The sequence below is a fragment of the Saccopteryx bilineata genome, chromosome 3 (genome assembly GCF_036850765.1).
Source record: "Saccopteryx bilineata isolate mSacBil1 chromosome 3, mSacBil1_pri_phased_curated, whole genome shotgun sequence".
Classification (NCBI taxonomy): Eukaryota; Metazoa; Chordata; class Mammalia; order Chiroptera; family Emballonuridae; genus Saccopteryx; species Saccopteryx bilineata.
The window spans coordinates 53884733-53909836 of record NC_089492.1 but is presented as its reverse complement, the minus strand read 5'-3'; the positions used below and the strand labels follow the sequence as shown (position 1 = coordinate 53909836).

The following is a 25104-nucleotide window of genomic DNA, read 5'->3' as shown; positions in this document are numbered from 1 at the left end:
AATGTAATTAACAAGAGAGGGCTTTAAGTCTTACGGCAGCTCTGGTGTTCAGAAACAAAGTGGAAGGAACAGCTGATTGTGGACTGATCACAGCCCTTGGCCCTGCCTTTGGGAGGAAGGCAGGGTCCTCAGTTGGAACAGAAGGCTAGGGAGAAGCAGCACAGAAGCCAATTCTGCTCACTTCACAGTGAACTGGGAGAAGGTACAGTGATATGCCAGGCAGTGAGAGCAAGTACATGAATAACCAAGTATAACAGGGATCACATTTAGAAGAAGCGTGGTGGCCAGTATAGGAAAGCTAGACCCAGCATTCCTAGTCAGGCATGGGTAAAACAAGGGAAGCATTTGTAAACCATATACAAATTATGATGAAGCACTGAGGAGGAAGAGGAAAGATAAGGCACAATCAAAGCATGCGAATTCATCTGGTTTTATAGATAGTAGCGAATAAAAAGTAGACTTCAAAGTATTACTGTAAATTAAAGGTCTTTATGGTGACATGTAAACAGGCAAAAGTGATGTGATTACTCTGCCATTTGTTTTTGTCCCATTGGAATTGTAAAGTGTAAAATGCAGGTTAGAATCGAAGAAAACGATGGGAATTGTATCCTTGCTCACTCTTACTCCACAAGACAATAAGAATGGGACCACCTGGAGTAATAAATCATGGCTGTCACTAGGAAAACCCAGAGATCCTCCTTGTGGGATGCACACTGCAGGAGGGTATTATGCAAATACAGGTTTCTGAGGCTGTGTCTGGGACGGAGCAGCATACCAGAAGGACCAACGCTCCTACTTTTTAAGGGTCAGGTTCATCCTCGGTTTGGGATGGAAGGTACAAAGTTTTCTCAGTGGGTTGCCAGCTGTTCTTCAGATGTTCTCAAAGGGAACCTGCAGGCAAACTTAGATTGCACCATGTCTTTGCAAGCCAGAGGTTCGGAGTCCTGTTGCCTATGCCCTGAGGTCAATGTCAGTCCTGAATCTGCAAAACTCCAGTCCTTCCATTCTCTGATCTGATACCAAACACAAAATTCCACAGGGAGGGCACGAGGCATGCTAACAGGGGATGTCCTGAGCATCAAATGCTTTTTTTAATCCATGGGTTAAATTCATAAGTAAATAGAACATATAGAAATTAGAACTTTACCCAACTCTTTCATTGGAAAGAAAATAAAGTCCTCTAAGAATCTACTGGTTTTCATTTCATCAACAAATACATACTAAATTATCACAATGTGCCAGACACCATATTATGCTGGGGACACTGCAGTGAACAAGTCAAAGGTTCTGCTTTCACAAAATACACATTCCAGAAAGGACTGAAATTTACAAACAAAACTAACTAGTGTGAGTCTGATAAAATCACACAATTTGAATTAACTATTGAATATATTCAAAACAAGCAAGAGGTATTATTGAATATGTGCATGCCAGTATGTAAATATCTTCCAAGTGTTTTCCCAAAGGTCTGATCCAGTCTGCCTGGCCTCTCATCACCCCTCCTTCCAGTACTTCTTCCTCTCACTTCTTAGAAGGCCCTGATGTGACCACAGGAGAAGCTTTTGGTGACTGAAGTTTAATGATCTGTTTCTTAGACAATAGAAATGACAATACTCTGCTGCAAGCCACAGCATTTAGACCAGAATTCATGTGTAAACAATATTTCTTTTTCTATTGGTATTGTTAATTTGGTGAATTTCAAAAGTTTTGTGTCCGTACATGATTTAAAAGTGGTTCTATATTTCAAGTACACAAAAAGTGATTCTTCAGCATTTCTCTGTTAAAACCCCCAAAATGCCCAGACTGCCCATTCACAAATCATCCCATTCACTTCAACAGACTTAAGTTTATACTTATGGCAGAGAAACATAAGTCTCAATCATTTTCAGAGTGAAGAGGTTTTCAACCAGATAGAATAACTGATTTTGCTTAATAAACTAAGTAAAGTTTTAGTGTCTTTCTCAGCCAACTTTACTAGAATTGTCATTACAGATCAGGTAGCAATTTCAGTTTCACAAATATTTAGATACAGTTTTAAAACCCCCAAAATTGAAGATATGAAGACAAATTTGGAACCATATATTAAAATGAATATTTATATATAATGAGAAGACACTTGACATTGATATGCAAGTTGTTTATATGTAGTATAGAATAAATAAGAAAATTATCAGATTATATAACTTAGGCTAAAAAGTATTCATGTTCATCTTTGATATTCTAGTTGAACAGATGAGAAAAACTTTTTTAACTTATTCTCTGCTTTTAAAAATTACAAAATAATTCAGATCAATCTTAGCTTATACCATAACAATTCAAATAACAATTCTGACAAGGCTTCTTAAAAGGTAGAGAAACCAATTTTCCACAATTCAACTGCGTACAATTTTCATTTAAGTCCATTGGCAGCAAAGCCCAAACTGAGCAGAATTGAATGAATCAGGTTGCAGCTACCCCAAAGCAAGTCTTCAAGCCTTTGGCAAAACTCCAGAGTATATCAGAGGAGATGTGTGTGTGTGTTATTCATTTTTACCTTGAAAAATAGCAAATATTTACCTCATAGTTACATTTAAAAATAATTACTGAACAAGTTTATAAATCCAGTAAAATTACTAATTCCAAAGATACATTAAAAAATACAAATCTTAGTCCTGGCTGGTTAGTTCATTCAGTTGCAGTGTTGTCCCAAACCCAACACCAAGGTTGTGGGTTTGATTCCCGGTTAGGAAACATACTAGAAGCGAGCAATGAATGGAACAGCAGGTGAATACTTCCTCTCGCCCTTTCTCTCTCCCTTTCTCTCACTGTCTTTCTAAAAGCAACCAATCAATAAAAAAATTTTAAAGGCTAATTTTATAGTTTTTCTTTTATCCATGTGAAACCAGAGAGTTAGTACCAGAAATCGATGTCCAGATGCCTAGCAGAATAATTTCATAAAACTACTTAAAAGCATCACTGGAATAATTATCATATTTTACTTACAGTCAAGTTTAAATTACATTTAAATTTTTATTATTTTACCTTTTCCTAATCTACAAATAATTACATGATTTGTACTATAAAGCACAGATTTTAATCAGTAAAACACTACAAAATTTTCATTTATTTGTAACTTGGATACATTCATAGTATCTTAACTATTTCTAGAATAACATTTTGTGCTGTGGTTCACTAATCTGTACCCCCAAAAGGCGTTATTTGGCATATGGTAGATATTAAAAAACTGTTAAGTGTGGGGATGAAATAGTACAGCAACTTTAAAAGAGTTTGGCAGTTGCTTATGAAACTAAACATACTCATCTTATAAGATCCAACAATCATGCTTCTTGGTATTTACCCAAATGAGTTGAAAAACATACACACAAAACCTGCACACAAATGTTTATAGCAGCTTTATTCATACTTGTCAAAACTTGGAAGCAACCAAGAGGTCCTTCAGTAGGTGAATAGATAACTGTGGTGCAGCTAGACACTGGAATATTATTCGGTGCTAAAAACAAATGAGCTATCAAGCCACAAAAACATATGGAGGAACCTTAAATGCATACTTCTAAGTGAAAAAAAGCCAATCTGTAAAGGTTACATACTGTATGATTCCAAGTACATGACATTCTGGAAAAGGCAAAACTAAGTAAGGATAGAGTAAAAAGATCAGTGGCTGCGGAGGTGGGGGGGAGAAGGGGTAAATTAAGTAGAAAACAGGATTTTTAATGAAATTGCTCTAGATCAGACTGTAATGGTAGACAACTGTATATTTGTCAGAATCCATGGAATTTACAACATAAAGAGTAAACTCCAATGTAAAGTATGGATGTTAGTTAATGGTAATGTATTAGTATTACCTATAAATTATATCAAATGCACCACACTAATATAGGGAGTCAGTCACCAGGGAAGCTGGAGTTTAGGGATGTATTTGAGAACTCTGTATATTACATTTAATTTCTCTGTAAACCTAAAACTGCACCAAAAAATAATAGATTCTATTATTTTAAAAATTGAAAAAATTCAAAAAGCTCTTACATGAAGATGTACTGAATGAAATAAATGTTAGGTGGATCTCAAATTTACCTTCCTCTGAGGACTGTTTACTGAGCTAAGTATCAAAGGAACATTTACCGCATTCTAATCACATGAAGGAACCTGTCCATCCAAGGAATGCTCCCTCACCTACAAAAGTCTTTTGTAGGCTAGAGTTCACCTACTACAAAGAGAACAGAAGTTCATTTCCTAAAGTAACAAAGGCAAATCCTGCTGAGAGCTACAATAGCATCCAGAGGCAAAGAAATCAAGGAAAAGGAGCATCAAATTTACATCCAAACTTTTTTAGGCTCCACAAGAAAATCATGAATGAATAGCAGTCAGTCACCTTTGGCTCAGGAGGTTAATCAGCAGGCTCATTAGAAGGAATCCCTAATTAACTTCTGTGAGGAAAATTTCCCAGTGAACTGGTGTTAACTGTAACAGCACACCCTCCTTCAAACATGCACGTATGTTAATACACTATTGTAAAAGTTCAGAGCAGTTATTACTGAATTGTCACAGGCCCATTAATTATCCACTATACTGTATTTAGCTTTACTCTGGTAAATCTTTTTTAATTACCCAGTCTGCATTTATAGAGCATCTTTATTTAACATGCTCCCAACATTGTTTATATTTATGTCTTTTCCAATAGTTCATTAAATAGAGTTCTAAACCAGTACTCAGAATCTTTAGTGAGAACCAGCCAAACCCACTAAAATTGCTTTTATTTCACTCCCTCGTAACAGAGCATTTTAAAGTTCTAAATAATTTTCAAGTCTACTCACTTTTTCTTTCCCTTGCTCCTGAAGAGTGCAGGGGGTTTCCTTCTCCGTTAATTCCAGACTGCGAGTCTGGAAGGCAATTGAGAATACATTTCCAAACGTGTTCCCTGAGGCTCTATTCACCAACAGAATCAAGTCCAAAATCCTGAGGAAAGCATCCAAAGCCCTGGATAGTTTGGCTCCAAAATCACAATTTACCAGCTGATGTTCCTTCCCTCACAACTTCTACTTCAATCCTTTACAGAACACAGCATAGAGTATCTCCATCCTTTCTTTTCTTTCTGCTTGGGATTATTTTAGGTCCCACTGATGTGTTACTCCCTCCTGAAACCTTCCAGACAGAAGTCCCCCATCTCTGTCCTACTCTCCCAAACAATTGTTGATGACGTTTGCCCCTCTGAGGTATAAATAGGTATATATGAGAAACAGGGAGTTCATATCATGAACCTTGGTGAGCTCACAGTGAACATGCACTCTGTGCAGTGAATGTTTGATAAATACTGATATTTACCACATGAATGAATGAAGGCATTTCCACTCCAGGCTATCTGAGTTTAATTATCTCAACTTTGCTTTGTCCAGCATATCCTAACATACATAACTGCATGATCAGGTGAATACATAGAAAAACATCATGAGAAAAATAACAGTGGTATAGATATGTATGTTTCTTAAAGTATATTACTTAAGAAAAGAAATCCAGTAAATCAGAATCCATTTAGCGTCATGAACATTAAAAACATTTAGAATTCATTCATTCTCTCTGGAAAAACTATAATTTGCAAAAATGCCATGGAACAAAAAGAAAGATAAATACTATGTATTTTTCATGGAACGCCACTCCCAAAAAAGTTATAATATTACTGTAGTTGCAAAACCCTTACAAAGTAAGTCATATCCCCTTTGGGCGAGCCTTTTAAATAGACACAAGGGAATTTTGATTTTTAGAAATGAACATGTAGTATCTTTTATAAAGATTCTGATTCTAAAAATTTTGAATTGTGTGCATTAGAGAATGAATTTTTTAGCTGTGCCAGAATCTGAAAATTTTGCATTGTGTGCATTTGAGAATCAATTTTCTAGCACCTGCATATGCTGGACTATTATAGATATAGTCCTCTGAGATAGTCCTTAAAAGTTAAATTTGAAGTTATCTCACTTGGGTGTAAATCCTACTAGTCTCAGAGGGAGAAATGTGGCTAAGAAGTGGGACTCTACCTTGTATGCTTGTAGATTAATTTCTAATTCATAAACGATGTGAGTAGAATGACAGTACATGCAAAACATGACCACATGCAAACTGAGGATATAAATATGGGTTAATTATACACTATTCACATGGAACTGGAGCCTATTTAGTATTCTTTAGTGTCATGATTTTTCAATAGAAATAACATGTATTTTACCAGTAGGTATCAAAATAAAGTGACACATAGATAAAATTGATCCATAATCTCTTTATTTGAAGTTTGGTATAAAATATCAATCCTCATTCTTTCATCGAAAACTTAGCCCATGTCAATAAAACATGAATATTGTTCCTCAAGTGGATATTCAGTAAGGTGTATAAAAAGAGTTAATATGCTCCATTTATGTACCACATTCCACAGAATTATAGATCTGGAAGAGCCTTTAGAAATTATTTGACGTCCCTCATCTACCATTTTATAGTTGAGAAATCTACAGCAAAGTCAAGAATCAAATTTGACCTTCATCAAGTGCATCTCTCCCTTTTCAGAGGAAAATACCAATATTGGTTTTAACTAATTCCCACTGATGTCACAGTAAATTTGAACTCACTGCAGTTTTGAGCACATTTGCCATCTGAAAGGTCAGGAAATGCTTCTCCGGGTGATTCTCTTGGATTAATCACGGAGTGAAAAGGTCAAGTGGGAAAGGTACAATATCTGGAAGCTGAAGTCATGAATGTGAGTGCAGACACTTGCTGCATTGTAGCAATATATACTTGGGCAAGTCTACTTTCTTTGAACCTCAGTCAGTTCATCTTCAAATGGGAACAATACTAATATCTACCTTGAGAAGCTGGTAAGAAGACTGGATAGTTTAATATGAGTGAATGTGCTTGGCAAACTATAATGGCATTTACACAGATTTAGTCTTTATTGTCATCATTAAATACTATTTATTAAACCAACAAAGAAGCTCAGCATGTCATTAGGCCTTAAGCAGGGCAGGAAGCAAGGAAGACAATGGACTTGACTCACATCAAGGGTATTATCTCCCAAAGAGTCAGTTTTTATCGTCAGGTAACTTATTTGTAAAATCCATTCAGTCAGTCTGCCTCAGCCATGAATCTACTCACTGTGCTTTCCCTGGCAACTTCTATACTGCTCACAAAAATCAGGGGATATTTCAACACTTCATATTCATTTGAAATATCCCGTAACTTTTGTGAACAGTGTAGTACAGTCTTACCTTAGTATATTGAAACAATTCACTTTAGGTTTCCCTCTTCTAATTTCTCAGGAATTGAACTCTAACATTATCAAGAGCATCTCTGTCCAATAGAAAAATAATGTAAGCCACACATGTAATTTTAATTTTCTGGTAGTCATGTTTAAAAAGTAAAAAAAAAAAAAAAGGCTGCAGATGAAATTAATTTTAATAATATGTTTTACTTTACCCAATATATCCTATATCCAAAATGTGATTAATTCAGCATAAATTAATATAAAAATTATCAATGACATATTTATAATCTCTACCCTTTTTTTCCTATACAGAGTCCTCAAAATCCTCTGGGTATGTGACACAGCACACTTTAAAATAGCCACATTTCAAATGCTCAGTAGTCATGTGTAGCTAGCTAGTAGCTACCATATTGAAAAGCCATGGAGGTCGAGAGCCTGGCAGGATGACCACACCTACCTATAAAGCAGATAGAGAAAAATCAACTTGGTAACTCTCCATGGAAACACTTAAGAACACTAAAGGAAATAATCACATCCAAGCATGTAGATAGGGAAAGAACCCTAGCAACAAAAGTGACAGCATAGCAACACCAGCTGTTGTACAAAAGGGAAATTAGAAAACTATTACTTTGAAAAGAAGCACTTCTGTGAAGGCCATCCTTTTCTATTTTGTTTAATGTAAAATAGAAAAACTGATGCTACATTTAAATGAATTTACATTTTATAAGGCACTATTCTCATTTTTTTCCCTATAGTACAAACACTGACATATGTTGCATATTGTTGAATGTTATATTTCTCACTTAGGAGGATAAATAGTAAAGAATGAAATCAGGCTGAATCATCCTATTTTTCCCGTGATATAGCCTGTCTTGTGGGTCTAAGGGCCACTGTGAGAAGCTGAATTGCATGGAACAGGGTAGACATTAAAAATCCTTCCTTATTGTATAAAAAATACCCTTCTAACTCCTGGCCAGGATCTATACTTGCAGCCTGGAGGTTTAGTGCCATTTTCCTCAATTCCTCCCCTAGTTCCTTTTGCCCAGTGTAGATACTTAGGTTCATTGGTCTATCTGACTAAAGGTCCGGGTGAGAAATGCCCAGCTACCTGACCTTCAGCTCCACTAACCCTGACACCCAGTGGTGAAATGGCCTTTATTCATCAATGGCTGCTTCTTTTTCAGAAAAGTATGAATAAGAATGACACAACCAAACCAGCTCCACCTCGCTGAACAAAGACTGCAATCCTTCTGTCTTGGTAAGAGCTGCCAGTCTTGCCTTCCTCTCCTTATTCTTTATCCTCAGTATCCGGTTACTCTGAACCCAATACTTTCCTTAGTGACCACTTATGTTGAGACTTGTCTTTCTCTCAGCAGCCACTGTCTACTCCATCCCAAGTGACAAAAGGGCACAAGGCCTACGTATAGTGTAAAACTGTGAGGTGGGCAGCCAGCATGCTGGATTATTTTCCTGAGGATCAGCTGTGAACAATAAAAACATAAAGTAATAGATTTTTAATAAAAATTTACTAAAATCTTTTACTTTCTTTGCCAATGGAAGATATCACAGTTTTCCTAATAGCATCATCTGTAAGAAGGTTCTTTTGTGTGTATGTGTGTGTCTACTCAATACAATTTTTAAGTATCAATCCTCTCTATCATCCTGGGTAAGCTAACTTTGATGAGGAAGCCAGTAAAAATGTGAGAATCAACCATATTTTCTGTTAAAGCCTGTTTGGAAAAGAGCTGTGCTCGCTTGCACTTTGCATGATTAGTGAGTGAGCACATGGCAGAACTATGTGTTTATAGCCTAAGTAAGGCTATGGGTGCTTTCCCTCGGAGCAGATTGCTTGCCCACTACTGCAAGGGGCCATTTGGTGGATCACTTGTCCGCCAATGTGAGGGGGCGTTTTGCTTTTCGTTCACCATGAAAAGCAGTTTCCTCTTGCCTGCACCCTTATGAGAATCTAATAAATGAGAATGGCCTAATGCTCTCTGGTTCTGCAGTCCCTCTGCCATCAGCCTGAATCCAATGTAAACCTACCTGGCCTCAGCCACTGGTATTATATCTGGCGTAGTGGGCAGGATTTGGATCAGATAAGTATGGAGCACCAACACCCTTGAAGGGTGGATAAAGAAGGGTGGCCATTCTCGAGCATATGGTTCCCTGTGGCTACTTTGTTTGGGTCCATGGGCTGGGTGTTTCTTACAGCCCTGAGAGTAGAAACTGAAAGCTCTGTGAAAGAGGTGCCTAAGTTCAAGAACTCCAATGTGACCTGCAGGCTGAGAACCAATAACATCTTGAACCGGAATGATTGATGGACAAGGAATTGTGAGTTCAAGAGCTTCAGTTTGCCCTAGAAGCCAAAAGCTGGCAGCGGCAGTTGTTAGAAAAACAATTATGGGTTCAAGAGCTCCAGTTTCAGCTTTAGGCTGAGAGCCGGCAGCTGCAAAAGCCAAAGTGGTCGCTGAAGAAGGAGCTGCATATGTGTCAGCAGAGGGATCTGAGTCAGTGGTAGCAGGCATTTCCAACTTCTCATCCTCTGAAGAGGAGGAGGTTCAAGATGAAATTGCCATTGGCAGACTCAGAGCCTAGCCTGTGGTCACCTAGAAGGTAAAAAACAAACAGGCAAATGTGCCTCATAAGCAGGCACAACCCCCTCTGCAGGTAGTTGAGCTCTCTGGTCCAGCCCTACACTTAGACTGAGTTGATGGAGTTAGGGGAGAAATTCAGGCAGAAACCCACAAAGTCCCTGGTAGCTTGCTTGCTGCAGTTATGGGACATAGGGGTGGATGGAATCATGTTCTCCAGAACAGAGATGGAGAAATTAGCCACTATTACCATGCACTCCTCCTTGAGGAAGCATCTGCAGAACCGTCATGACAACCCAGGAAACCATAGCCTGTTAGAGTGGGTGATGGCTGCCATTCGTATGGTCTGACAGAATGCTGGAGACTTGGTGGGGGCAGTGAGTCAGTGGCAGTTATATACTGAGCTGCAGCAGGTCCTCCAGGAGCTAGATATAAAAATGCTGCTTTCAACCTGAGGTCCTATGGGCCAGATGAGGAGGTATTTATGGCAAGGATGATGGACCTTATCCTTTATAGCACCCCATTAGCCACTAGTGGATATCATGAGCCTTTATGTGGGGCAGCCCATCAATAATATTACACAGACATTGGCAGATTTGGAGGAGGTAGAAGCAGCACAGCATTGTAAGGCCTTGCAGGCTGCTGTCTGTGCTGCCTAACAAGAGAAATGGGCCTGTAAAAGTTACCCAGAGTACTCAGGGAGACACTGTGAAGGGCACCTTTGTATTTATTGTCATTTTTAGTATAGCATGTGCCTTTTTAATTTTGTTGCTATAATCTGTTCTGTTCCTGTGATGTAATATATTGTACCTCACTCCTCACACAGGGACTATCGCAGAAGATACCTGTCACATAGAGTGTGAGGCAAGCAACTCTAAAAGGGTGGAGTGTTGGGAAAACAGCTGTGTTATGCTTGCTCACTAGCACATTGCATGATTAGTGTGTAAGCACAAGCAGAGACACGTGTGTATAGCCTATGTAAGGTTCCAGGTGCTTACCCTCGGGCAGATTGCTTGCTCACCACTGTGAGGGGCCATTTTGCTGTTCGTTCACCTGCTACCGTGAAAGTGGTTTTCCCCTGCCTGTTTGCTCATCCACTATTGTGAGCTTCCAATAAATGGGAATGGCCCAATGCTTTCTAGCTCCACAGTTCCTCTACCATCTGCCTGAATCCAATGTGAACCTGCTAGGCCTTGGCCACTGGGTTACAATGCCAAACTCAATTAACCTACCCTAAAAATTGCAACTGGAAGAGATTGCTCTCTATTTTTCTTTTTTTACTATTTATTTTACTGATTTTAGAGAGAGAGAGGAAAAAGGAGAGAGAGATAGGAACATCAATCCATTACTGTATGTTCCCTGACCAGGGCTCGGACTGGCAACCTCTGTGTTTCGGGAGGATGCTCTAACCAACCAAGCCATCTGGCCAGGGTGGCTCCCTCTCGTATTGCAGCTTAGATTCCACTCTGCTTCCCAAACATTAATGTCTATACTAATCCCTTGGGCATCTTGTTTAAATGCAGGTTGTAATTCAATAGATTTGGAGTGAGCCTGAGAACCTGTATTTCTGAGACACCTCAAAGAGATGCCGATGCTGCTGGTTGCAGATACAACTTTGACTTGTAAGGCAAGAGCTCTACTCTTAGCATGTCAAACAGACAGATTTGGAGCCATAAACAGGACTTACCTCCTCTCCTAGACAGTGAGAGCATGTTCTTTTCCATATTTGTTCCTTACTATGATTTTAAGCTGATATGTTGTAGAATTCATGACTAAAAGATCACACTGGTCACTTTTTTTTTCTCATGCTATTCTCAGCAACTGATTAGGGTGACCAAGCAGTAATTTAGTCAATAAACTACTAATGAATTTGCGCATATCAACAGTGATGGAATAGGCACCTGCCTTTAATCCCAGTTCTTTGCCCTTCTCACGGTGGAATGAGAACTTGGCCTCCAGTCTTCGGCTTTACTCTCAATATCTAACCAGGCTGAAGTTATACAATGAGAACATAAATGAAACCAATTTCTCTTTAGTCATACATTTTGAAGCATAAGCTTCATGATTTGCTTTTGTGAAGCCCTTGAACTCAGATTCTTACCTACATTTAATTTTAGCAAGTTTGTTTCTAGTCCTCACTTGGATTCCCATTTGTGATGACATACCTTGCTTGGCCTTGACCTTCTAGCCGCCGACTTCTTGCCTACTTCTGATCTGGATGAAAACAGGACTTTAAGGTCAAACACTGTCAGAATGCAGACCCTGTTGGTGCCTTAATATCAAGTTGATCTCATAAATCTGACCCCATTACTATCACAACTCGACTTCTGTCTTCTTTATCCCTATGTGGTAGGTAGTTAGACAGACGTGAGCAGAGCAAGGACGAGAGGCCAGGCACAGAGGTCGCCAGGATGGAAAGCCCCAGGTGCCTAGCAACAGGCAAAACAGAGAATAAAGATCTTATCCCCAAGGTAAACTATATTCCACTATTGTTGGTCATGCAGATTAGGCCCCCTTAGCAGAGGAGTAAACAAGGGGGCCGGAGAATAGCCCGTAAGCATTCACCCCTAAGGACAACATCTAGGTCTCAGTTGTGTTTCAGCTCCAGGCCCCGAAAAGCAGCAAAAACAGACAAGCAATGTCATGGCTGACATCAGGACCCGCTGCATTGACTAATGAACCCTGACCTGGTGCGAACCAATCAGTGAAGACCACGAACCTAAAAGAACATACTTGGAAAGCTGATGAAAATTCTATTAAGATTCCCCTCCCCCAGGGACCTCTCCTAAGATCTCCACCTTTGAAAGCTCTTAGGACGAAGGACCCAGTGCTCTCTTCCTTCTGGGAGCATGCTTGTGCCTTTCCCCTTTAATTCCTCCTCTTCTTCTTCCCTCCAGGGGCATTTTCCTTGCCTCTCTTTCCTAAACTCTAAGGCAGTGGTCCCCAACCCCTGGGCCACAGACCAGTACCGGTCCATGGGCCATTTGGTACTGGTCCGCAGAGAAAGAATAAATAACTTACATTATTTCTGTTTTACTTATATTTAAGTCTGAACGATGTTTTATTTTTTTTTTTTAATGACCAGATTCCCTCTGTTACATCCATCTAAGACTCACTCTTGATGCTTGTCTCGGTCACGTGATACATTTATCCGTCCCACCCTAAAGGCCGGTCCGTGAAAATATTTTCTGACATTAAACCAGTCCGTGGCCCAAAAAAGGTTGGGGACCACTGCTCTAAGGGACCCCAGGAGACTTGCAGCCAGGGGAGCAGTGGGCAGTGGCAGCTCATCCTGGAGCTAACCCCTGAACCTGTCTCCAAGACCCTTTTTTCTTTGGCTGCTTGGCCCTTTCTGAGTATATTCTTGCACAGCCAAGAAATTCTTGCCTTACTTGCTACACTTTGTTTCTTAACTGAATTCTTTCTTTCGGGAATACAAGAACAGAGGTCTCATTGTTTTGCCAGGAACACCTAGAACAAACTCATCTAATAAAATTTTGGCCTTGCTGTTATAGTCCTGCTTTATGCTTTGCTGTGATATGTTTTATAATGGGTCCAATACAATTAGAATACACCTATTCCAAAAGATTGAAAATCATCCTCTGATTATGAAAAAAAATTCTCCAATTTTGTTAGTTTCTCTAAAGGCTAAAAGTTTCTTCCTCAGTCTAATAAATGCATGCCTGATCTACAATATCCCCATCTCCTTTAAACAGATCAGGAAATGAGACTAATAGTTTGTAGTGTATCTAGACATGCTTCCTTAATAAAAACTGCAAATTCCCCTGCTCTTACTAATTTCATACAAAATTTATTTTAAATTGGTAGATATTGTATCTGTAAATAATTGTAATGATTGATTACTTTTCAGAAAAAAGAACACAGCTAATATTTATGCTTTCATTAAGATGGCATTGACCGTTTGAACTTAATTTTTCAAACCCAATCATCACCAAATCAGAAAAATCCCCATGGACATATGTGACTGCTACTCTTGTTACTGGTATATCCCTGGAAATATGAAATCCTATGGTACATACTTCCTAATTTATGTTAATAACAACAGACCCTAGTACTATAAATCACTTTGGAGAGTGTTTTGGAACTGACCTACATTTCTGAAAAATGATAATTATTAATTTTACTTTTGTAAAACAGGAAATTAATTGAGGAGCTGAAAGTTTATCAGAACAGAAGAAGCCTTTATAGATCCTTTCCCCTGACTTTTTGAAGGATCATTTCCTCATTATGTTACAGACACAGCGATTATGCCATGTGAACTAATGGTAGAACTTATGGAAGACCATTCTGCTACAACGGCTAGCTTTGTTTTGTTTATTGACTCTCTGCTACTGAAAACAAACCCAAAAAGTAAAGAATCATCTGAAAACTAATAGCATTATTTATGATTATTATCTGAGCTACAGAAAGAGAAACTCAGACTGCTTTTAAAACATGGATGAAATCTCCCGGATTGGTTATTCAGAAAGGTGACTTTTTCTTTCTTAGTGTATTTGATGGCTAGTCAAACCAAAATCATCTCAAGTATTTTTATACTCCTATTACCTATAGATCCTACTTTTTCTATATATGCATGATTTTCTGTTTGATTAATACTCACCCACCTTACACAGTGCCCACTGCTTTGTTTATATAAAGGATTCTCTTGACAGAAAAATAGAGCATTACATAAATTAAACAAAAAAATAAAAATAAAACTGATTCAAATAGTCTACTTACGAATCATGTAGATGAGAAAATAGTTGACATGCTTCATATAATTTTAAAACAAATACTTATCTTTTTAATTTAAAAATATGAAATGTCATGGGTTTGTAAATTGTTCAGCTTCACAACATATCTGTAATATCCTAGAAATCCAGGCAATTCTGACCAGAAAAGCTTAATGTTTTATTCTGGTCTTTTAGCTGAGTGTAACATACCCCTATTTTTAACAGGTATGTCCCTGGATACATGATCTTTGTATAGTTTAAATTTGATTTCTAGCATATTAAATCAGGGAAAGAGTAGCCTAGGACAAGCTTTTAATTTCAAAGAAAAGCTGGCTCTGACAACAGCCTTTTCATTGACAAAGGGATAGTTCATTTTAAGCTGTGAAGCATTGTCCTCAATTTGCTAATCATAGCACTCCAGCTGTGCTGCTACCTTACTATGTACATGAACTGTAGATGGCAATTTTAGCTTCTCAATCTACATAGTATATATCTTAAAATTATTGATATGTTCAGCAGTTTCAAATACTTAGATATGTTTTTGTGAAAATGGTTTCATTAAATTATAACTAAAATTTTAAAATGAGACAAAAATAAGTTGCATTATATACATAAGTTTAAAATGCTCTCTTCATTTATAAATAATACCAGTTCCTGGGGATTAGCTACATTACCAAATCTGGAAAATCTTTTGTAGATTCTCCTTTGACTTACACAGACAGAGAAATACTATAATAGTGGACTTAGAAGAACATGTGCAGAATTTCAGAAGCATGTACTCTGGGGACTGGGCAAAACAAAAGTAATTTATAAGATCAGGATCAGAACTTTAGACCTGAAAAAATCTGGGATATATATTTTTTGAGAAATCACATCACAAAGATAAAAAATACGACCCAGAAGAACGAAACCAAAAGAAGATCTAAACTATGTGAGACCTTAAAAGTTGTTCTGGCCCTGGCCGATTGGCTCAGCGGTAGAGCGTCGGCCTGGCGTGCAGGAGTTCCGGGTTCTTTTCCTGGCCAGGGCACACAGGAGAGGCGCCCATTTGCTTCTCCACCCCTCCCCCTCTCCTTCCTCTCTGTCTCTCTCTTCCCCTACCGCAGCTGAGGTTCCACTGGAGCAAAGTTTGCCTGGGCACTGAGGATGGCTCTGTGGCCTCTGCCTCAGGCGCTAGAACGGCTCTGGATGCAACAGAGCGACGCCCCCTGGTGGGCATGCTGGGTGGATCCTGGTCGGGCGCATGCGGGAGTCTGTCTGACTGCCTCCTCGTTTCCAGCTTCGGAAAAATAAAAAAAAAAATTGTTCTACTTTATCCACCATGTTGTTACATGTAAGTCAGAGCACTTAGGTAACTTATCTGGGGTCTGAACTGCAGAACTGCCAAATCATCCCTCTGACTCCTCATTTAATCTAATTCACCATTGGACAGCTACCTCTCTAATGAAACCCATCACTGATATTCTATGATGCTTTTCCTTCATCTTAGAGTTAGGAAAGACCTAATGGTGTTATAGTCTACCGCCTGTCTCTAGGGAATTTCTGGATTCATTTATCTCCACTTTAACCCTTCATTAATTTCTCTTTGCAATCAGTAATCTGAACTAGTCTTTATTCATATGCTAGAGCTGAAATTGATGTTTGATAAGAATTTGGTGATGGTGGTGGTGGGAGTAATAGTGGGAGCTACAGACTTTCTTTGAGTAGATGTACAGAAGTATCCAAAATACCAAAAATCACTCTGTACAAAAGTACATGCTCAGCCAATCAAGTGTAGGTGAGAATTAAGGGGAAAATATCTATCCCAAAGCATTGCCGGTCTGGCTTTTTTATCAGCAAGAACAGAAATGCCAAATTAGGATTCTAAATGAATCTTTCTCAGAGAGTACCTGGTATTTTGTAAAATTTAGCCCCACTGCCTTAATACTTGACATCTAAATGAGCTGGGTGATTTGTCATATACTTTCTAGAGTAACATTGTCCCTTTTCTAATTCAGTGTACCATTAGAAACTCAAGAAGCGAAAACATGTTTTCTCTGAACCTATGTACCCTGATTTATTTATGTCACCCTATTAAAATTAATAATAATAATAATAATAATAATAAAGAAACTCAAGAAGCAAACAAGCAGTAAGTTTAGCTACACTCTCATAAAGAAGAATTATTTCTATATCAGTAAATATTTATTGGACATATATTCCTACACATTTAAGTTTCAACCCACTAGAATAACTTGTTGAGGACTTTCCATGGTCCTCCTTTCTGACCAGACATGCCAGAAGTGACAAGAATGATGTAATGCCATTCAAAAGGATATTTCCTGTTGAGAAATATTTGGTATTTTTCCCTGAAATCCACCTATATATTACAACTGTTTTATGAGATTGTACCTGGCAAGCACTTTCTCAAGACAAGCACCACACTGCACCTTATATTTGATAGTTCCTGGTCTTGCTTCAATAGGCCTAGTTAGTGTGCCATGCAAATTCTAAAGCAAGTCAAAGAATTATGCCAATCAGAATAGCCAGCAAGTCCATATAAAGGGAGTCATTCTAGTATTTGTCTGTTTTTCAGTGACTGGTGCAAATTAAATTCACAGGTAGACTATTTCATTAAACTGTAATATATGAAACCTATTTAATAGCAAGTTATATACTTGTATATTCAGATATTAAGGAATTTTTTGTAAGTGACTGAGTAAAGGCCTTTAAAGACCCAAGGATTTGTGGACACTGGTAAAAAATGATAGCACTCATTTGTATAGATACTATTTTTCAGCTGTTCTGTGGAGGAAGTCTGCAAATCCATTGGAAAGCAAACAGTGTACAGTTCAGTAAATGGACAAAATTATTACAACCATTACATTTGTTATTGCAAAGGTATTGAAATATACCTTATAGATTTATGCATAAATTATTTCAACTTTTACAGAAACTCAAGTCAATTCTCAGAGGACTGTCAGATTGCATGTGGATTTATATGTTAGCTAAGTCAGAGATGTAAATATCAAGCTCAGCACTCAAGGCTGTTTCATGGATTTTTGATGCTTGGAGTTTGTTTTGGCAGCACTTACACTAAAAAAAAGAAAAAGAAAAAAAAAAGATGTTCCACTGAAGATATCGGGTTCATAAACCAATGAATTGATTTCAAAGTGACACAACTGCAGTATTTCAAGCAAAATCTTACTTCCTCATCCACAAAACAAAACAAAAACAAAGGTTAGTCCTCTATGTTTGCAGCAGTACATAATGATAAAAACTGTCAAAATCTCAGGGTTGGAGAAGGGTCTTGATCTACGCTCTGTATGATAAACTGTCTTCCTCTGCAACTCTGACTACAGTTTTCCAAACACTTCAGTGATAGGGAACTCATTGCCTCTGAGGAATCTTAATTGATCTTGGGATCCCTTTGACCACTTAAAAAATTCATCCTTACATTAATTCAAAATCTCTTCCTGCAGGTCCCACCCATTATGTCACAGAGCCTACATAAAAGTCCTTTGCTTCTTCCACATTACAATCTTTCAGTACTTTCTAAAAAGCTCTCATATTTTTAGGCTCCTTTTCTACCTAATCATTATCAGTCTCATCAACCATTTTTCATGTTGCTATTTTTCCCTCTCACATCAATACTGAATTCTAGTTTAGAATCTGTGCAGAACTATGTGACATAAGGAGGAAAATATTTTAAATTCTCTGTCTCAGTTTTCATATACGCAAAATGAAAGTTCTACCTCAAAGATTATTCTGAGGATTAAATAAGAAAAAGGACATAGAAGCCCCTGAAAATTGAAAAGTGTTACAAAAATATAGAGAATAAGTTTCTAAAAGCAAGGAAACCTAAATTTCAATAAGGTAAAGACCACAATGTCCTTTAAAAATCTTCAAAATAAATCGCACAAAATAAACATTTGCCAAGAATTTGCTTTATTATAAGTACAATTAAAATTTTCAACTAATCTTTTCTTTGGAAAAAAACTTCTCTACCATGCTGGGCTTAATGTATGCCCCAATTACATCTAAACTCAATCTCCTTAAAATCAATAAATTTTCATGAATTAAAGAGATATGATTGACTTAGATGAGCATTGATAATATATCCTCTGAAACTCTCAACTTTTTGCCATTCCTTTCTATAAAACATCTTAACACTTTATAATAATCCCTCTTTCTTATAATCCTTCAGTGGTTCCTGGATGCCTTCAAAATAAAACCTAAAGCCCTTTCATTGTCCAGCCCAACAAATTCTCCATCCTTATCTCTAGCTCCTCTCACTCACTTTGTATTCAAAACACACTTTTAACCTGCCTTGTCCTTTTTTCCCATCTGCCTTCACAAATCAGATCCAAGGCTTTGCAGCCAATGCCCCACTTTCTTCAGAGAGCAGATTTCCTCACCATTCAAACCTTTGCTCAAACATCTGCTGCTCTAGAGTCTTACCTGAACCACTTAGGTGATTTGAGTTTCCTGTTCCTATCACAGTGTTTACCTATTTTCTCGTACTAAAATTACTTGTTTACTTTTCTGTCTTCCTCATCAAACAGTACGTTCTTTGAAAGAAGGTGTATTATTTTATTTACCTTGGGATAATTAGTAACTAGCACAGCGCTTTGCATGTACTTGGTGCTCAATATATGATGACTGAATAAATAAATTAATATGCAGTAGAGAGAACACAAATATACAGAAAATGACCAATCAACTCAGAAAAGGGCACCAATCTTCCCTGACCTATATCAGAATTCAGAACTAACTCAGAATCAATAAAGACCTTTTTCAACACTAAATGGGGTAACCTGTATGTTCTCTATTTTCTTACCCATTCCTTATCCCTTGAACCTCTTTTATCATTTGCAAAGTACTTTCTGATTGTTCACATACACTATACTATTTAATCATTAATGCCACTACAAGATCATGTTACTCAGCTGGAATTTAACACAACTTCAGCGTATCCAAATGGTATAGTAAGAGCATTGGACTTAGAGTAAGGCGATCTGAGCTCAAATCACTGTTCTGCTATTTAACTACTGATGTATTATTGGAAAGATCTCCAAATTTGTCCAAAATGAAGCTCCCTCTCCCACTTTGCCATCCTTAATGAAGGCAAATTGCCATTTTTATACGTTGTTGTCCTTATTATCCAAGTTGGCATTTGGAGGTAGCTAATTGAGCCAGAAATAACATACACTTTAAGGTAAGACAGGCCTGGTTTTGACTCCTATCTACATCACATAATAATTGAGTGATCTTGTGCCAGGAGCTTAATCTCTAAGAGTTAGTTTCACATATATAGAGACATTAATAATTTCCTCTTAGGTTATTATAAAATGTAGATGAAATAAGGCATATAAAAACATTTGGAAATTTTTAAGTACCATATAAAATTATTACTAGAATTCTTTTTGGCTTAAGGTTCCTTAGGTTTAAGAATGGCATAGAATAATGATTCTCAAAGAGCTTTGTGTGCCACATCAAGTACAAGTTATTGACAACTGTACATAAGCTTATTAAAGGATCTGAGAAATTCTGCTGTAGAGAAACCTGTTTAACTCTGTTTAACCTGTCATTTTCCCAGTATACTTGAACATGGAACACATGCTAATACCTTGTGAAATATCAACCATGAGAAGAGCAGAAAAATTTGTTTTCACCCCTATCACTTTCATGATAGATATTCAAAAACAAAAACCAAACTAGTGAAAATAGTAAATACTCCCCCACTTTATTAATTCATTGTGCGCAATGTGCTTATTTGCTAAAAATAACTAAATATGTACAGACACACAGGAGAAATTCAGGTAGAATTTTAAGAGTAATTCATAAATTCTGAAGAAAGAAGATATCTACATATAATTAATCATAAGTATTAAGACTAAGCATTTAATTTCCCAATGACTGAATTATACTCTTAGTAACTTTTGGAATCATGTGAAATGAACAGAAAAAAAATACTTTCTCATTCATTCACAGGCACAGTTCCTTTAAAAGCATAATTGCTCTTTTCACATGGTAGCAAAAGTTCATCTCATTATTTCAAATGGCTCTTTTCCAGCATCAACTCCTGTGACTTTAAAAGCTGCCATTAATTTCCCATTAGTAATTTTAATTAAAATGAATATGTATCATTGCTTTCAGCAGTTGCATTTGTAATAATGTGTAAATACATGAAAATCTGCCCAAAATGTTTAAAATAGATATTTCTGAACAAGTAAACATTTGGACATTATTTCAAAGGATTTTATCTACAGAAAGCTTTTAGAATCTGGCCCTTACCTAAAGTAACTAGAAATTCATGGATATACAATTAACAGTTCCCAACTTTGTTAAAATCTATTCTATTGATCTTAGAAAGTAGCATGTTAAAACATGAATAATGACCTCTGAGATTTGGACCATTCAGTATCCTTGTGTTTCTGCAGCATTTGTGTACAATGCATTGAAAAGAAAAGTTAGAAGAGGCAGAGGGATGTTCCTAATTTAGGGACTCATAATGGTCTAGTACAATAATCTAATATTAATTGCATTCCACCAGTTTATTATCAATGATGCATCTACCCCCCAAATTTCCATTCAAATATGCTACACTTAGAGAAGTTGAAACAATTTGGATGCATATGAGTGCTGTATTCCATGTACTTTCTGATCCCATTTCAATTTTCTACATGAGTCTAAAGTTTTTATTTTTTAAAAATTAAGTCTGAGTCCCAGATAATGTTTCTATCAAGTTATCTCACCACCCTCCACATTATCTTAACCAAAATCCAGGAACAGTTCAATTAGATAATTCAGATTTACATAATAAAGACAATATTTTGGAGTATAGACAAATATCTAAAAATATTTCCAACAATACTTCCTTCCAGGTGACCATGCATTAGCAGAATAAAGTTTAAAGCCTCTAAGGAAAACATGACAGAAATGCTTTAAAAAGGAGCCATGTGTGATTACATTTCTCTAAGGGTTGGGTCAGTTAATGCATTTGTCTGAGAGCCTGTGGTTTTTCTTCTGCTTTCAAACTTATCCTTCCATTCCTCTACCCCCTTGATAGCTTTTCTGTGTGGCCAGTTGACCCAATGTCTGTGGTCTCGCTTAGATGTGTTTAGGCTCTTTTTTTTTTTACTTATTTTCTATTTTCTGTATTTTATGTCTTGAAATAACAAACATTTTTAATCAGGAAAATGTTTGATGTAGACAGTCTGGTATATACAACTATAATTAAAACAACTTCCTCAGTTGACAGAATTTGATAGCAGGTTTCTCATAAGTATCAATTTACAGAAAACATGGATAGATCTTTAGTCAATAGAATTGAGAAGGATTTGTATATATACAGAAATTTAAAATTTTAAACGTGATTGAAAGTGATTTCCAAATCCTGCATAAAGTTTGCAAAAGTTATCAAATGCAATGTTAAATTTCATTTACCACATTATCAGATTAAAACTGCTAATCATATGCATCCTAGCCACTAAACAGTTTTAGTAATTAAATCAAGCATTTGAGTTTTTCATCAAATTTGAAGAAGATCATTAAGCTATAAGTCTTCATAATAGTCAACCATGGGAAATACACGTTTAACCAACATTTTATAAAATCATTTGAGTCTAAGATATGGAGGTTTCCAACATCAATTTTTCTGACTGCATATTATATAACACTTTTCCAGAAAGTATCTGCTTAAAAATAGAAGTTTCTCAATATGAGAAATCACTGTCTATGGCAATGCTAGCCCTGCTTTACAAAGCAATGGTCCCAGGAAAGGCTGTAAAAAGAGCTTTGAACTTGCTCTTTCAATGGAAACACTATTTACCATAAACAAAAAGAGGTTTTTAGTTCTGTCGTACAAATTCTGAGTTCACTACCTCAGCATACTTAATGACTATTAACTTATCACAAAGTTAATCTTATCACTTGTCACAAAAAAATAACTACAAATGAAACTGAAAAAGACACTGGCAGAGTAGAAGGTAGCCCAATAAGTACACTGAGTTTGCTGGGAAGTTTCCTTATTTTACTTAAACTATATACCTACTAGGTCATTTTAAACCAAAAAAGCTCTAGGATGTTAGCATTTAACTCCTTTGATACAAAGAATATTTGTAGATGTAAAATATTGGTTCAAAAGTTTTTCCCTCATTTCTAAACTTCTACAGTTGTGTGTTTGTGTGTGTGTGTGGGGGGGTGTTTGTGAACTAGGCAAGCCACAAATTCCCTTATCCTTAGTTTTAAGCACTTGAATATGTCTTTACACTTCCTTCTGATCCCCATTGTTTCTGAGGAGAGGTCAAGAGTTCATCTTTTTTTTCCTTGTTATTGAATTTATTGGGGTGACATGCTTGACAAATGATACAGGTTTCAGGTACACAATTCCACAACACATCATCTGTACACTGTATTATGTGTTCATCACCCCAAGTCAAATATCGGTATACTGTCCTGTGTGTTCACCACCCCAAATCATGTCTCTATCCATTATCATTTATCTCCCCATAGCCTCTTCCACCTCCCCCACCCACTCCTTCACCCAGCAATCTTAAAAACAAATAAAAGTCCTAGGAACATATTTCTGAGCATATTGTTCCATTATACTCCTAAATCCAGGCAGTGACTGCTCAAATGATGGTTTCCTCTGCCCAACAAGTTTAGTCTTGTATGCCATTTTGGAAGTGGAAGGGTTATCTGTGCAAAGAGACTTGTTAGAGAAGATGACAAGTAGCAAAGCAGTCAATGAAAATGCCAAGTACGATTAAAGTTTACAGATGTACCACCGCTTTTTCAAGGGTTTTTAGTCACACAAGAAATTAGGTATAGAGGATGTTCCAAGATAATCAGAAAGTGCATTAGAAAAGTAAGTCTGGTTCTCATTAAAGTATCTTTACTCATTTTGTGAGATATAAATACAGATATAGATAGTCTCCAAAAATGGTAAGTCATGGTCCTATTAAGCTCTTTACTTGGAGCACAGGACTTCTCTAGCAGTGATAATTAAAATGTGGGTACTTTTCAGACCCAACAACTCCCACCTAACTATAATTAGAGATTTTTCTCAGGGAACAAAAGAAGCCACCCAAATTGCAACATACACCTTAAATTCAACATAATAAAAAAAGATTTTTTTAAAAAAATGTAACAGAAATCCTTTCCTACTCACTGAAACAGTATCACTAAAAATGTGAAGGAGAAGAATTGTAGCATATAAAGAGAGATGCTAGTGAAGCAGTGGGAAAACAGGTTTGAGGACTAAAACCACTTTGCTGTCTTCCCTCCCACCCTAGTTATAATCACAAATTTTAAAATGCAAAACCCAGTTAAAAAATGAAAGAGTGTGACTAGGGTTACTACCACAGCAACCCTAAACGATTTTCGTGCAAAAGCAAAGCAGTGGGGATGTAGTAGCAGCAGCAAATCTCCCTCTTTCCCCACCCTTGATACGGTACCTCCAGATTTGACCGAGCTGCAAGATGTGGATGAGTGACTGCAGGAGCCAGATGCAGAAGGAGCAGGAGGCAGACCTGTGTTTGCTGCTGGCCCCACTGCTGTTGTTGCCACTGTTGGGAGCAGTGATGTTGCTTTTGCTGGCGTTGGATGCTTGCCTTTGCGGCGTGGAAGGACGAACCTCGCCTTCTGCGGCTGCAGACCCACTACTAACCATGGTCTTGCAATCGGCTCCAGGCTGCGGGCAGCTGGAGGCAGCGGCAGTTGTGGCGCTGTCCTCGGTGCTGAAATCGTGCACAAACCAGCGGAAGCTGAACACTTGCACAGAGAGAGAGCCAAGCACCACGAAGAAGAGCGTGAGTCCGAACCACCAGCGCTGGCCGCGTAAGTAGTAGTCCACGGCAAGCCAGATGTCCGTGCCCACGTCCGCGAAGTACACGGCCACGGCGGCCAGGATCCAGAGGCAGTCCCACAGCGAGTAGCGCCGTTGCTCCCTGCCTAGGCGCAGGCACAGCGCCGCCGAGCCCGCCCCGCCGCCTCCGGGACCACCAACACCGCCGCCTGGGCCGCTAGAGCCCCCCGAGCCTCCGCCCGAACCGCCGCTTCCCGCGCAGCAGCAGCAGCAGCGCGAACAGCCGCCGCCGTCTGGGCAGCAGCCGCCCCCAGCGGTCTCCTCATCCTCAGCTCCGGACCTCGACGGCAAGCCCGGAGCCAATTCCTGTACTGAACCCGAGTGGTCCGAGTTCTGCAGCGGGGTGAACGCCACGTCGCTGCTCTTCTTCATTTTCAGCCTCCCGTCTGACTTAGCGGCCATGATGCCTCCAAACTGGAGGAGACCCCTCCTTTATCTGACACCTTTCCCCGCTGTCTCCTCCTCCCGCCACCTCCTCGCCTAGCTTCGGCTTCTCTCTCCGGCGGCGCGGCTCCCCCTCCTCTTGCTCCTGCGCTGGCTCGCCCGCCGCCCGCCGCCGCCCGCCGGGCTGGGCGCTGGGCCGGGCTAGCGGCGCGCCTGGGGCCGGCAGGAGCGCCGCCTGGCTGCCTGCGCGGAGCCAAGCTGCTCACTGCACTCCGCGCGCGCCCCTGCCCGCCGCCCGCGCTCTTC

The 25104-nt window shown here is 38.4% G+C and overlaps 1 protein-coding gene across 2 annotated transcripts in view; it reads right to left on the bottom strand.

Moving 5' to 3' along the window:
- Nucleotides 1-24875, bottom strand: part of XKR4 (XK related 4) — a 513684-nt gene extending 488809 nt beyond the window's left edge. For both annotated transcript variants that reach the window (XR_010730231.1, XM_066266134.1), the window contains exon 1: nt 24005-24875. Coding sequence is in view for 1 of the 2 variants with exons in the window: in XM_066266134.1 (XP_066122231.1) it covers nt 24005-24816 (812 nt within the window). In the remaining variant the exon portion in view is untranslated. The remainder of the gene's footprint in view (nt 1-24004) is intronic.
- Nucleotides 24876-25104: the final 229 nt, after the last annotated feature.